The sequence below is a fragment of the Dermacentor albipictus genome, chromosome 6 (genome assembly GCF_038994185.2).
Source record: "Dermacentor albipictus isolate Rhodes 1998 colony chromosome 6, USDA_Dalb.pri_finalv2, whole genome shotgun sequence".
Lineage (NCBI taxonomy): Eukaryota > Metazoa > Arthropoda > Arachnida > Ixodida > Ixodidae > Dermacentor > Dermacentor albipictus.
In genome coordinates, this window is record NC_091826.1 from 112,836,481 (window position 1) to 112,848,616 (window position 12,136).

The window sequence follows — 12,136 nt, forward strand, 5'->3', positions numbered from 1 at the left end:
ATCCTGTGGTCACTGCAGCGCACCTTGCCGAGCACGTCCACATCTTGTATGATGCCAGGGTTAGCGCAGAGTATGAAGTCTATTTAATTTCTAGTCTCGCCGTTCGGGCCCCTCCACGTCCACTTTCGGCTATCCCGCTTGCGGAAGAAGGTATTCATTATCCTCATATTATTCTGTTCCGCAAACTCTACTAATAAGTCCCCCCTCATATTCCTAGTGCCTATGCCATATTCCCCCACTGCCTTGTCTCCAGCCTGCTTTTTGCCTACCTTGGCATTAAAGTCACCCATTAGTATAGTGTATTTAGTTTTCACTCTACCCATCGCCGATTCCACGTCTTCATAGAAGCTTTCGACTTCCTGGTCATCATGACTGGATGTAGGGGCGTAGACCTGTACAATTTTCATTTTGTACCTCTTATTAAGTTTGACAACAAGACCTGCCACCCTCTCGTTAATGCTATAGAATTCCTGTATGTTACCAGCTATATTCTTATTAATCAGGAATCCGACGCCTAGTTCCCTTCTCTCTGCGAAGCCCCGGTAGCACAGGACGTGCCCGCTTTTTAGCACTGTATATGCTTCTTTTGGCCTCCTAACTTCACTGAGCCCTATTATATCCCATTTACTGCCCTCTAATTCCTCCAATAGCACTGCTAGACTCGCCTCACTAGATAACGTTCTAGCGTTAAACGTTGCCAGGTTCATATTCCAATGGCGGCCTGTCCGGAGCACAATCCGGATTGCACAATAAAACACCCCTACTCGATATCACGTTATAGTGACGGTGAAGAAAATGACGGTTGCACAACTGTGAATCTGTATTGGACGAAGTTGTGCCAAGCAAATCAAGTAGCACTAGGTGCACAACCATAGCACCCAGCACAGTCGTCGGTCGTACGAAAATGTGATCTTAGTGTCAAGAGCGTCGGCTATTTAAATATCACTTATGGTGCATGCCAGCGTACTCGTTGTTGCTGGCGTTTGCTATAAAATGTGCGTCACTATTCGCTATGTGCATGTAATCTGATTTTGTAAGTTCTTTTTCGCTATACAGTGGGCGAAGGAATTGAAAAATTTCGAATACTAAAAGCTGCGTCTTGCGCAAGCGATACCTTTGTACATTTGTTAGCCAGTGACGAGCTGTCACCGGAAAACCATAAAATGTACTCTTCTCAATGTACCATTGATACATCTTGTATCGAGGTAACCACTCATATATCACGCGCTTTAATAGGAGTTATGTGGGAATCGCAAGTATTGCCGTTGAAACTTAACACAATTGTAATACTACAGCTGTGTTTCTCGAAGAGGCGGACAATAAGCTTTCACAAGAAGTGAAAATGAAATAAGAAAATTTGAAACGCACGGCGTATGCCAAACAGCGTTAAAAGATGCCCGGAGCAGAAGTAGGCCAATATAATGCTAATTTTTGGAAGATTTTTCATACATCGACCCAAAGGGTCGTATGAAATGCAAAGCTATAGCAACAGCCGACCGCCCTGACCGGCAACCTCTTGGGGCTGAATTCATAGATATTCTAGTTCGTAGTTGTGCTAGTCAATTGGCAGCCACCGTTCACTAATAGTGTACCCATCTTTAGCATTAAATGGAATCTTTTTTTCACGAGCAGTAATAGTGTCACAGTGTTTTGCTAATACGGGTCCTGCCCTTCGTAAGGGAGACAAACGTCATCCATCGCGTCTTTACTTCAAGAGGAGTCCGCAGCACTGAGAAATCACCACTTTTTTCGGTGTTCCGTGTTGCAGTATTATTTTTTCACGTGCCAAATAATTTCATAGCACCAAATTACACGGTGAAAGAGCATGTTTTCAGTAGGCAGAAGAGCGAAACAAAAATTGGAGGACGCTTAACACGTTCACTGCGTCTTGGCCCACCGGTGGGTCACGCAACGCAATCCAGCCGAGCTGGCGCAAACAACGAGGCGTTTCTTGCAGTGCGGCGATGATATGTTTCCACAAATGCATGAAAATGCATTTTCACTATGATATCACAGATGGCGGTAGAGATATAAAGCGTGCCCATATTTATTGACATTGGCGCTTGTAATGCGTCTGATGATAAAGCTGACGGCTATCAGGAAGCGGCGCGGAAAATGTTCCAGCTACCCACTCCAGCCTTTTATTCGGGCGCTTTCCATATGTGCAACGTACTTTTGAAAAGCGCTCACAATGTGTGCAAGAGCCCAGCTGAAGAATTAGTCCGTCCTCTTCGCAATAACGTGGCTTACTCTCAGTGCCAAGCCTAGTGGTCCACATCCTTGTGCTTTCAATTTTTTACGAGCATTCAAAAATCGTGGTGGACTGTCGAAAATTCGACGGAGGTACAGAAAACCTGAATAAAAGACCCTGCGGCGGAAGCGGATCTGCCGGGACACACGGCAGCCCAAATACGTTGCCATCCACTTCGTGCGGCACAACTTCCGCTCCAGCGAACGTTGAGTGTTCAAACAGCGACGATGACAGCCTCGAACAGTTATTAGAAAATTCTGAACTGTGGCATGGTGAGTCAAGCGTTTGCGGTGAAGCGGTATCTGAGGATTCGGAAAATGGGGATGTTCAGGCTGCATTACCTGCCGAAAGCTGGAATGCGATAACGACTAGAGTTGGAGCGATGTCGTATTCGAGCCCTCCTGTGCTAATCAGCCTCCCGACTAGCAACGATGCTCTCAGCTTGTTTTCTCTTTTTTTGACTGATGACATTTGGGACATGATCGTCATGAGACAAAGAGGTATGGGAAGCAGTATATAGACTCGAACGTCCTACTAGAGAAATCGCGCGTGAAGAAATGGACTGAGACAAACGTGCAATCAATGAAAGTGTTCATTGGTGTACTGATCTGCATGGGTATAGTAAGGCTTCCTAATCTGCAGCATTATTGGGCAAGAAGCGATCTGTACGGCGTAAACTGCATTCGCCAGAACATGGCCCGCGACCGGTTTCGGCTGCTACTAAGGTTCTGGCATTTCGCAGATAACGAGGAACCGAGCGCACAGCAGGGTCGTCTCTATCGTATTCAACCCTTGACGGAAAAAATGAATCGCAATTTATTCTCAGTGTTGGAGCCAGGCAAACAGATCGTCATTGACGAAACGATTATTCCGTGGCGTGGGCACCTCGCCTTTAAGCAATACATCCCTGGTAAAGCCCACAAGTATGGAGTCAATCTATAGAAGGCCTGCACGAAGGAGGGTTATACATTGAAAATGCAAATATATGCCGAAAAATCTGATGCCATAGCGGGCATGGGGCATGCCGAAGAAGCAGTAGTAAATTTGATGGCTGTCTTCACCGGCGGTGGTCGCACACTTTTCGTGCACAACTTCTACGCGAGTATGCCGCTTGCGTGACGCTTGTTGAAAGATGATACATTTTTGTGTGGCACTCTCCGATCCAACCGAAAGGGGCTTCGGAAAGAAGTTACACAAGCTGCAGTAAGAAAAGGGGAAGTCGTTGGTCTTGAATCTCACAACGGCGTAAAGGTGCTGCAGTGGTAGGATAAACGGCCTGTTCTCATGGTGACAACGGTTACTGAGCATGACACCAGCCTTGTTGATGCCGGAAAAAAAACGAGAAAGGGTGAGCCGATCATGAAACCGCGCACAGTCCTCGACTACAAGGTGGCGAAAAAGGGCGTAGACTACAGTGACCAAATGACGTCCTACTACTCCTGCCTACGGAAAGGGCTCAAGTGGTATAGGAAAGCTGCGGTGGAGCTCATCGTTGGAACTGCAGTTTTGTCCGTTCAATGGTGGATGGTAAAACGTAGACCATCATCGAATTCCGCGAGGAGTTGGCACGCGCACTTTTCGCCACAGCTCAGATTGAGACCGAAAGGACACGCGTCCTTTCAAGAACAAAGCGCGCCCATACGCTGTAAAAGGCCGTTGAACCTGCATGGTCTGTCCGAAGGAGATGTACTGGATGCTACGCGTCGCTGAGAGCTTGCACAAGTCCAGAGCAGGCAAGGGTAATGGCGAAGAAAGTTGTTACATTTTGCACAAATTACGCAGGAAGGCCATTTATGTGTTTGCCATGTTTCAATCTTCTGCACGAGTAGAACTTCTGAACATAGACTACGTTTTAGACATCGTGAGCTGGTGGCACGTAAGACGTTTAGCTGCAAATTCTGTGATTTGAACAGTTTTTTTTTACGAAAATTACTCAGGAAGTACTTCAATAAAATGTCGAGTTTGAAGTCTTGTTCTTGAGTCTTGGTACTTAGTGTATGCTGAAACGCAGGGTCACGTGGCGTTGCCCCACAAAGGGGAGCTGGTCGGTGTGTACTAAACGTAGCAGGCAAAGGCTTCAAAACGCAAACTCTTTATTGTGGAAACTTGCGCATGCCCAGGAAAAGAAAGATGAATCCAAGTTCCAAGAGCAACAAGCGCCTCTGGCACCTGTTCGGACCAAAAGGACCGAAACTCTTGGCCGCGCTATAGTTTCATAAAGCAGAAATTCTGTAGACAGAAAGGGCGCCGTTTTTCAAGGACATCCTTGAAAACGCACTTCAGTCGCGTTCAGTGGGGATGGAGTGAGCAGAGTCGCGGCAATAAATGACTCGATAAATTCTCCAGATGCCGTATGCTACAAGAATTCATTATCCATTTTGTTTTTATGGTCCGTTTGGTCCTTTACGTCAGGTCATTATTGTTCGATGACGTAGCCATGCCGTTCAAACGTCCGTGGGAAGCGACCTGACTAATGCTTCATTGGCGACCGGACCTCAGTATTGGATGCACCTTGCAGCCCATATTGAACCACATCGCGCAACGAATGGCGAATACTATCGTCAACGCGGGTGTCTGCTGCTTTTCATTTCTGTGATTGGTCGATTGCTGCTTTTGTCTGATGATTCCATCAGGCTTACGTCACGCGAAATGGAGCGGAAAATGGACAATGGATTCTTATAAAATGTGGCCCCAGGGAAAGCAACTTCCTGAAAATGCACGGCCCAAGTGAACCACGTGATGATTTTCTGCGCTAGCATACATGATTGAAGTAGCCCGCGAAAGCTGCGACCGAAAATGCCAGTAGAGCCATCTTTCAGGAGGCGAAAAAAACAGCCTCAGAAGTGTGCCCCACTGGTGTGTCACGCCGCACCCGCGGAAAGCATAGGGTGGTCCACCGGTGGGCCGCAACGCACAGAGATCAAAACTATGATAAGGGGCTACGCAGTGAACGTGTTAAGCTTCGCCTTCAAGAGTGGAACGCGATAGCGTGATCGCACCCCGTTCGCACCACCTACTCAAACGCGCTACGCCAGCCAAACGTCGCGACCCGCACAAATACGGGCCCCGATGCGCCATGAAGGCGGAAGCGATCATGGGGCGAGTGGCCCGCCACGTGTCGGGGCAGCGTCGTACATTGCGAGGAGGGGGTCTTCTGTTTTTGCCGTAAGTTGGCTCTGCGTGTGCGCAAAGCGCAGAAGAAATTTAGCGGAAACATACTTCGCTACTCGTGAAACTGCGACTTCTGTAAGTTACATGGTCATAATTACCGATATACACCGCAGTATAACTTTCTACTGCACGTTTCTAAAGCAACACCGCATTCACTACAGGCGATTTTGTCCCGTTTTGAAAGAACAAACTCGTGGCTGAGTGAGTAAAAAAAAAAACTCGTGGCTGAGTGGTAGCGTCTCTGTCTCACACTCCGGAGACCCTGGTTCGATTCCCACCAGCCCATCTTATTTATCGCTCACGGTGAGATTAATCGCTCACGGCCAACGCCGCGGACGCCGACGCCGGCACTGACGCCGACGACACCGGGGTTTCTGCGACACGAGCTCCTTAACGCTGTCGCGTTAAAAAGAAAGAGGCGGGGCGTTTTGGAAGTTACTGAAAAGAAACCGCACGTGTGCCACGCCCCTCTGCGCGTTTTAAGAAACGTTAGGACGCGACCATGACCGGCATCGAGTTGAATGCCGTTTTCCATCTCTATATTATCTGAGTCGGTGGCTATTGTAGCTTGTGGTGTTTGGTTACGAGACATGGGGACGATAGTTTTCGCCGAAACAACCTGCGCACCACGTTGTCTTACCTTGACGCTGGCTGTCTTGGCGAACACGGTGTCCTGGAGGCCGGCGATGACAAAGTTCCCGACTGTGGTAAAAGTTAGCAAAACGCTAACCAGTATTACCGGCCGCCGAAGTTCCACGTCGTTTATGTGGATATCCTGGAAGAATCCGAAAGCAGTGAACACGGGCCTATACGAAAATGTGCATTTTCTGCCCATTGCAGAATGCATAAAGCACATCGAACGAGTCATTATGCACGTAACATCGCAGTTTGTTTCTGAAGCACCCGTCAAATAACCCAGCGCCGGTGATAGCTGAGCGCCAAAGCTTGACATGGCGGCGTAAATGCAACCTCTATGTAATATCGCTACCGTGTTTTACATAGTAGTCGCATACAAATTTTAAGCTAGGAACAAGTCATCTCATTTCACTCACCGCGGAGATGCAATGTGCCACCTTTAGTCACGTAAAGCTTTTGTTAGGTATTGCACTTTATTTTTATAAAATTTAGAATGTGTGAGACTGAGCCATATAAAATTTGGTGGAGCAATTCAAGTAATGATGGTGCCATGGGTATCGGCATATTGCAAGTCCCTAAATGATGACTACCGCAAGCATTGACTAACTTCTTTTGTAAATGCTGCTGGTAATGATTTTCCCGCGTGTTCTTATGTCCCATATCAGTGATCGATATAAACGACACCGCTTCGTAATGCGTGCTCCTACAATACGAAAAATGCTAACAATACCTTTTGGTATAAGCCCATGTGAAAAATCGGCCCTTTTGGACACAACTTCGAAGACGTCAACGGTGCGCCCATCTACTGCTGTTTTTAAAACTTCCTTGTCGCATATGTGTACTGAGTGCCATTTCATATAAATCAGAATTTTTCTACTGCGGCAAAAGCGCTTACGCGAATACGGCATGTCGGAATGAACAGCCCGGCGGAACGTTGTGCACGCTCTAGGCTCAGCTTCAGCATTTACTCGCAGCAGAGTCGAGGCAACAAGACCTGCTAGCGCAGATCCATGAGCAGCGAGATGTAGTTATATTTTGGAACCCGCCGCTTGAGTAAATGAACTTAAAAGTGGTCTTGTCGATAGATATTTACTTACGATACATATTACAGCTCCTCTGGAAGTCGCAGCCAAGGTTTATTGCGTGATTTCACTTCATTCTTTAATAAAATATTTATTGAGGATCTCTAATACTGAAAGTACAGTTTCCCGCATGTTCAAATGAAATCGTGCTGCTTAAAAAGAAAAGAACATAACGTCGCCCTGCCGTGTAAGCATTAGTTTTGTATTGATGGAGAAAGAATGATTTGCTTGGACCGTGGCGAAATTCGTACGTGTAGTTGGAATAGCCACGCCACCGCGCGGGACTCCCTTTTGGGGAGTGCATCGCCCTTCGCAAAAGTGGCGTTCGCAGACTCGACTGTGCGGTATCGTTGCAAGTTGTTATTTTACGCGGAAGGAACGAATGAGATGGCGTTTAACGTACTTGGAACAGTGCGGAAGGAGTGCAGCAAACGTGAACGAATTCTATTTAAGAAAACAACCGCACTTACGAATATCAGCGGGCGCACGGTGCACAAGTGGACGGTAAAATAGAGATAAAGGGCAGGGCGCCTCTGTCCCATGCGACACTTGAGAAGTGCTCCTTTTAAGTTCCCCGTCTGCGCCGTCTCTACAACCGTGCTTCTTGTCTGTATCTCGAAATATCTTGAAGACGCATGCCTTTTCGGTGTCAGAGTGAATATGGAGCGGATTTTCTACCATCGCTACCGCATTAGCTGATCTCCTTATGCGGTTGAACTGTGTTCGTAGACGCTGCCACCGCCTGCGTTGAGGCGCTCGCCGCTAGCAGACGTGAGGGTGCGGAAGGAGACCTTTAAGATCTATTCTTATTGGTTGAAGAAGCCCATAGCTTCCACAGTGCTGCATGGAATTACTGAAACAGAGTGTAGAACTCGTGACAAATAAACGAACATGGTCGTAGTTGCGGGCTGATTACTTTAAGTTTTATTATTGCGTTTTGCAGGAGCAACAATAGCGCATGCGTCAAGCATCCACATCTTTAACGCCAACATTTATTGCGCATTTCGTGACGCTCTGACATTGATCGAAACATTTGTGTTCGCGCAGCAACGTTCTGAATTATCCGTGCGACGCCGCTTTCGCAACGCTGAGTCGACGTTACTGCTCGCTAAAAACACTTATGAAAGAGACAGTAAATAAAAAAAAGGTTAGCTCTACTCGAATTAGTTTTCGACAATCGCAACTCAGAAAACAGACACTCTTACGGCCCGACAAAGTTTGATAAGCCGCAAAAAACGCAAGAACTGAAGACGCGAGGGGCGACATCACCTTGGATTTTCCGCAACAGCTCGGCGTGACGTCATGGATTCGAGGGCATCTGCTGAAACACATTTGATCCTTTATCGATAAGGGAGGCCTAAGATGCACGCTAAAGGAGCCAATGACTGAACTTTGCAACTTTTTAAACGTTTGCAGCACCACAAGAAGCTAAACCTAAATACGGGAACAGTATCCCCTGAAATCCGTGACTTCAGACTAAGGTTTCGGCGCTGCGGTTTCTGTGCGGAATTTCGTAAATGTACGTGTGGCCTTCATTTCTTTTAATTTATAGTAATCAACGTGCTACTGCCAAATTAAAGAAAACGTCATTTTTATGGCGTACTCAATCGTTCAAAAGTGATCTCCTTTTTCTTTTCAGGGCCTTTTTAGATTGTCAGATGCCGCATCGTGTCCTTCACATCAGCGGCAGCATTCATCACTTCAGCAGTACAGAATGGAGCTGTAACAAAGGGATCTCCTGAAAGCCCTGTAGGCGGTGAAACTCTTTACCTCTGCGTTATGAATCCTCTCGAGGAAACGAACCATGTCAACCACAGCAGCGACGGTCAGTGCCCCATAGAGGGCGCAGCAGAGGCCCGACGGTGGAAGGGTACGGCGAAGCCTGCCCAGAAAGACCAGCAACAAGGTGACCTGCGAAAAAAGCGAATCAGTAAGCGGATAAATTGCAAGTGACAAAACGTGCAATTTGTTTTAGCCTGCGCAACTATCCCAAAGCTTGCGCGAGGGAGACATGTCAGTAATTTGAACGCATGCTTGAACTTGAATGGTAGTACAGTCCACCATTTTTCCATTTTCGTTACGACATTACTGATTGCCCGTGTGTGGGTACATTGTGGCTGATTAGCCTTGACAGTCTCCAGAAACATTTCAAGAAGACAGAAACAAGCAGAATGAGCTGCAAGGAGGCACTACCACGGGGTCACTCCGTGTTCATTGCAACCGGCATTGAAACAAGCGCCTTTCGTAGCCCCACAAGTCTAAAATACCTCGTAAAATAGAGCGCACTGATAAATGACCACTCATAAAAAGAAGCGATGGCCCACTGTTCAAGGCACGAAGACTAGGTTCATCGATCCATCCGATGCCATACGATGCTGTCGGGAATAGAAACAGGTGGACCGTACCGGAAAGACACCCCATAGATCATTAGCCCTGCAACTGGGACATAAGGGACATAAGGGTGACGATACTGAAGAGTGCCTGTCGAGTTCGTTGACATATTCGTGATTGTCACCGCCGTCTACTTAATTCCAAAGCAATGCTTCGGGACAAAGCGAGAGCATTCAGTTCTCGGCTTGTATTTTCGAGAGGTGCATTGGCGAAATGGGGCGGTTCTATCAACAAGTTGACCAGCGCAAGGTGAGCAAGACAAAAATTAGCACATAGCTAGTGAAACCCCTGACGCTTTTAAGAATAGAGCACCGAGCGCCTCCGCTGAAACTCTTCTGTAGCACTGGTGAGGTGGGAGGCGTAATATATTTATCTGCAAAAGTATCGTTGCTCCCTTGGCGGGCATCTCGTGACTTGCCCGAATCATTTTGCAAAGCAAGTGCAGCATATGTCTTTCTCCCCAAACGAAAGAATACTCAACGCACGTTTCGCATGGTCATTCTGAAAAGACCCACGTCAACTAGCGGCCGGTCTGGAGTACGCTCGCGCACGCCTTCTTTCCTTACGGCATGCGCAGGCGCCGAGATTACTATAGACGCGTTTCTGCACAGCCGTGCCACCGACGTACTCCAGAGGGCGAGGTCAACCTGACCTCGCCATATAATGATTTTGCAAACACTCTTTGACCTCGCGTCACTCCTTTGATTGACGCGAGGTCCTGGAGTTCCTGAGGAGCCTCCAAGGGCTCGCTCTTGTCGAACGCCTGTCGTGGAAGTTCCTGGCTGGTTGCCCAAACTTCACCACCGACTTCATTGCTAACAAAGCCTTCGTCGGCGCTATCATTGACCTCAACGTCCAAAACTCCGTCCGCTTCACCTGCCAGCATCCAGTTCACGCTGCCTTAGCTCTTGCCTTGGAGGCTCACATAATGGAACGGTCCACTGCAGTGCACCGCCCCACCCTTTTCCAAGTCAACCAGCTTTAGCAGGACAAGCCAGTCGCTCCGACGAATACCATCAGCGCTCTCCAACCATGTGCTGATATCAATGCAACGAGATCGGCCATTACAGTCGAGACTGCGCACGTCGCATCCCTTCGTCGGAAAACTCCACATCACGCCAATGAGGACAGGACCCTGCGTAAGTCGTCAAGTCCCTCTCCTATCACTGGGCCCGTTTACAGGTATGCCCACGTTGCAAATCCAGCTTGGCGAGTCACCAAAAAACGTTGAAGCCATAGTGAACACCTGTGCAGCTTTTAATTTCATGACATGAAATTTGCTCCTCATTCAGTGCCTTCTGAAGATGACTACGGTCCCGCCAGCCGACCTCCTCCTAGCTGACGAATCTCGTCTGCTTTCCCTTAGAAAAATCGCAGTGGCTGTGACTGCTTTCAGAAAAGGGTAAGTGTGCCATTCCTCGTGGTGCGAAACCTCTGCAGACCCCTTGCGCTGTAGCTGGCGCTCAACACTGGACGTACGCACGAGCTTTGACCACGCCGGGTGCACAAGAGGATTGCGCCCTCACAATCCGGCACCTAATCTGGCAGCCAACACAGTCGCACAGAAAGTGCTATCCTCGTGTGCGAGCTCTATTTTTAAGTTTGCCAGACTCGCGGCCGCCGGAGTTCGTTCTTTTCTCAGCAATGGCATATCGCCGTTGTGTGAGCATATAGCTTACCCTCGTACGAGAGTACGCACCCTCTCAACATGGATATGTGATCTAACGGCCGTGCTTCTACCGTAGGACACCCCAAAAAGAACATGTTCGCCCACCACCATCGCTTTCTTTTTCGCTGCTGGCAACATCTAGGGGTACAACACCATTGTTTTCAGCGTAGGTACGCGTTCATTGCGACATGGGGGGGGGGACGCATGGTTATATGCACGATAATGTGTTGTGTTTTATGGCGCAAGAGCCAGGTATCGCCAAAGAGCGCCATGACAAACGGCAATGTTACAGATGAATTGCGAATGACGTGGACAACGAATTCCTTATGCTAGATGTGACCTGGCTGTCAAAGGGCCGAACCCTATCACTGTATATGGCGTAAAATATATAGGTACCCAAATAATGGCACTGACTACTTAGTGATGAGGGCAGTGGAAATTGGGTTTAGTTAAAAACGTGACACAACAAAACACAAGAGTGACATTAGAGTTTCAAGAGAGCCCTTGAATACAGGGCTGTAAGTCGCGTACTAAAAATTACCTGGCCAAATTATTTGCAGAGACTGTTGCAGATAAAAATTCTAAGACTATTTTCCGGTTACAGAGCGGTTCATTGCTAAAAAGAAATGAAGGCTGAAAAGATATTTTCGCGATATGCAGGAGCGAACTACGTTTTCTTCTCTGCCTCTATCACAGGCCATTGAATAAGAATATGGAGGGCTGTAACATGATTGCCGCAGCTCCTACAAGTCAGAGGATCCTTCACAGTGAACTGGTAATGGTGAGTATCGTAAGTGTGCCCTATTTTTAATCGGCAAACAAGTACTTCCTTGTGCCATGCTGTTTTCTCACTTATCCAGTTCCCTATTGTTGATTTCATCATCATCATCATCATCATCATCCTATTTTATGTCCGCTGCAGGACGAAGGCCTCTC

The 12,136-nt window shown here is 47.7% G+C and overlaps 1 protein-coding gene across 1 annotated transcript in view; it reads right to left on the minus strand.

Moving 5' to 3' along the window:
- The window catches only part of LOC135913318 (multidrug resistance protein mrp-7-like), a 174,934-nt gene that overhangs the window by 135,357 nt on the left and 27,441 nt on the right, over positions 1–12,136 (minus strand). The window contains exons 4-5 of the mRNA XM_065445913.1: positions 8,911–9,051; positions 6,063–6,197 (exon numbers count right to left, since the gene is read on the minus strand). Coding sequence (XP_065301985.1) covers positions 6,063–6,197; positions 8,911–9,051 — 276 coding nt within the window. The remainder of the gene's footprint in view (positions 1–6,062; positions 6,198–8,910; positions 9,052–12,136) is intronic.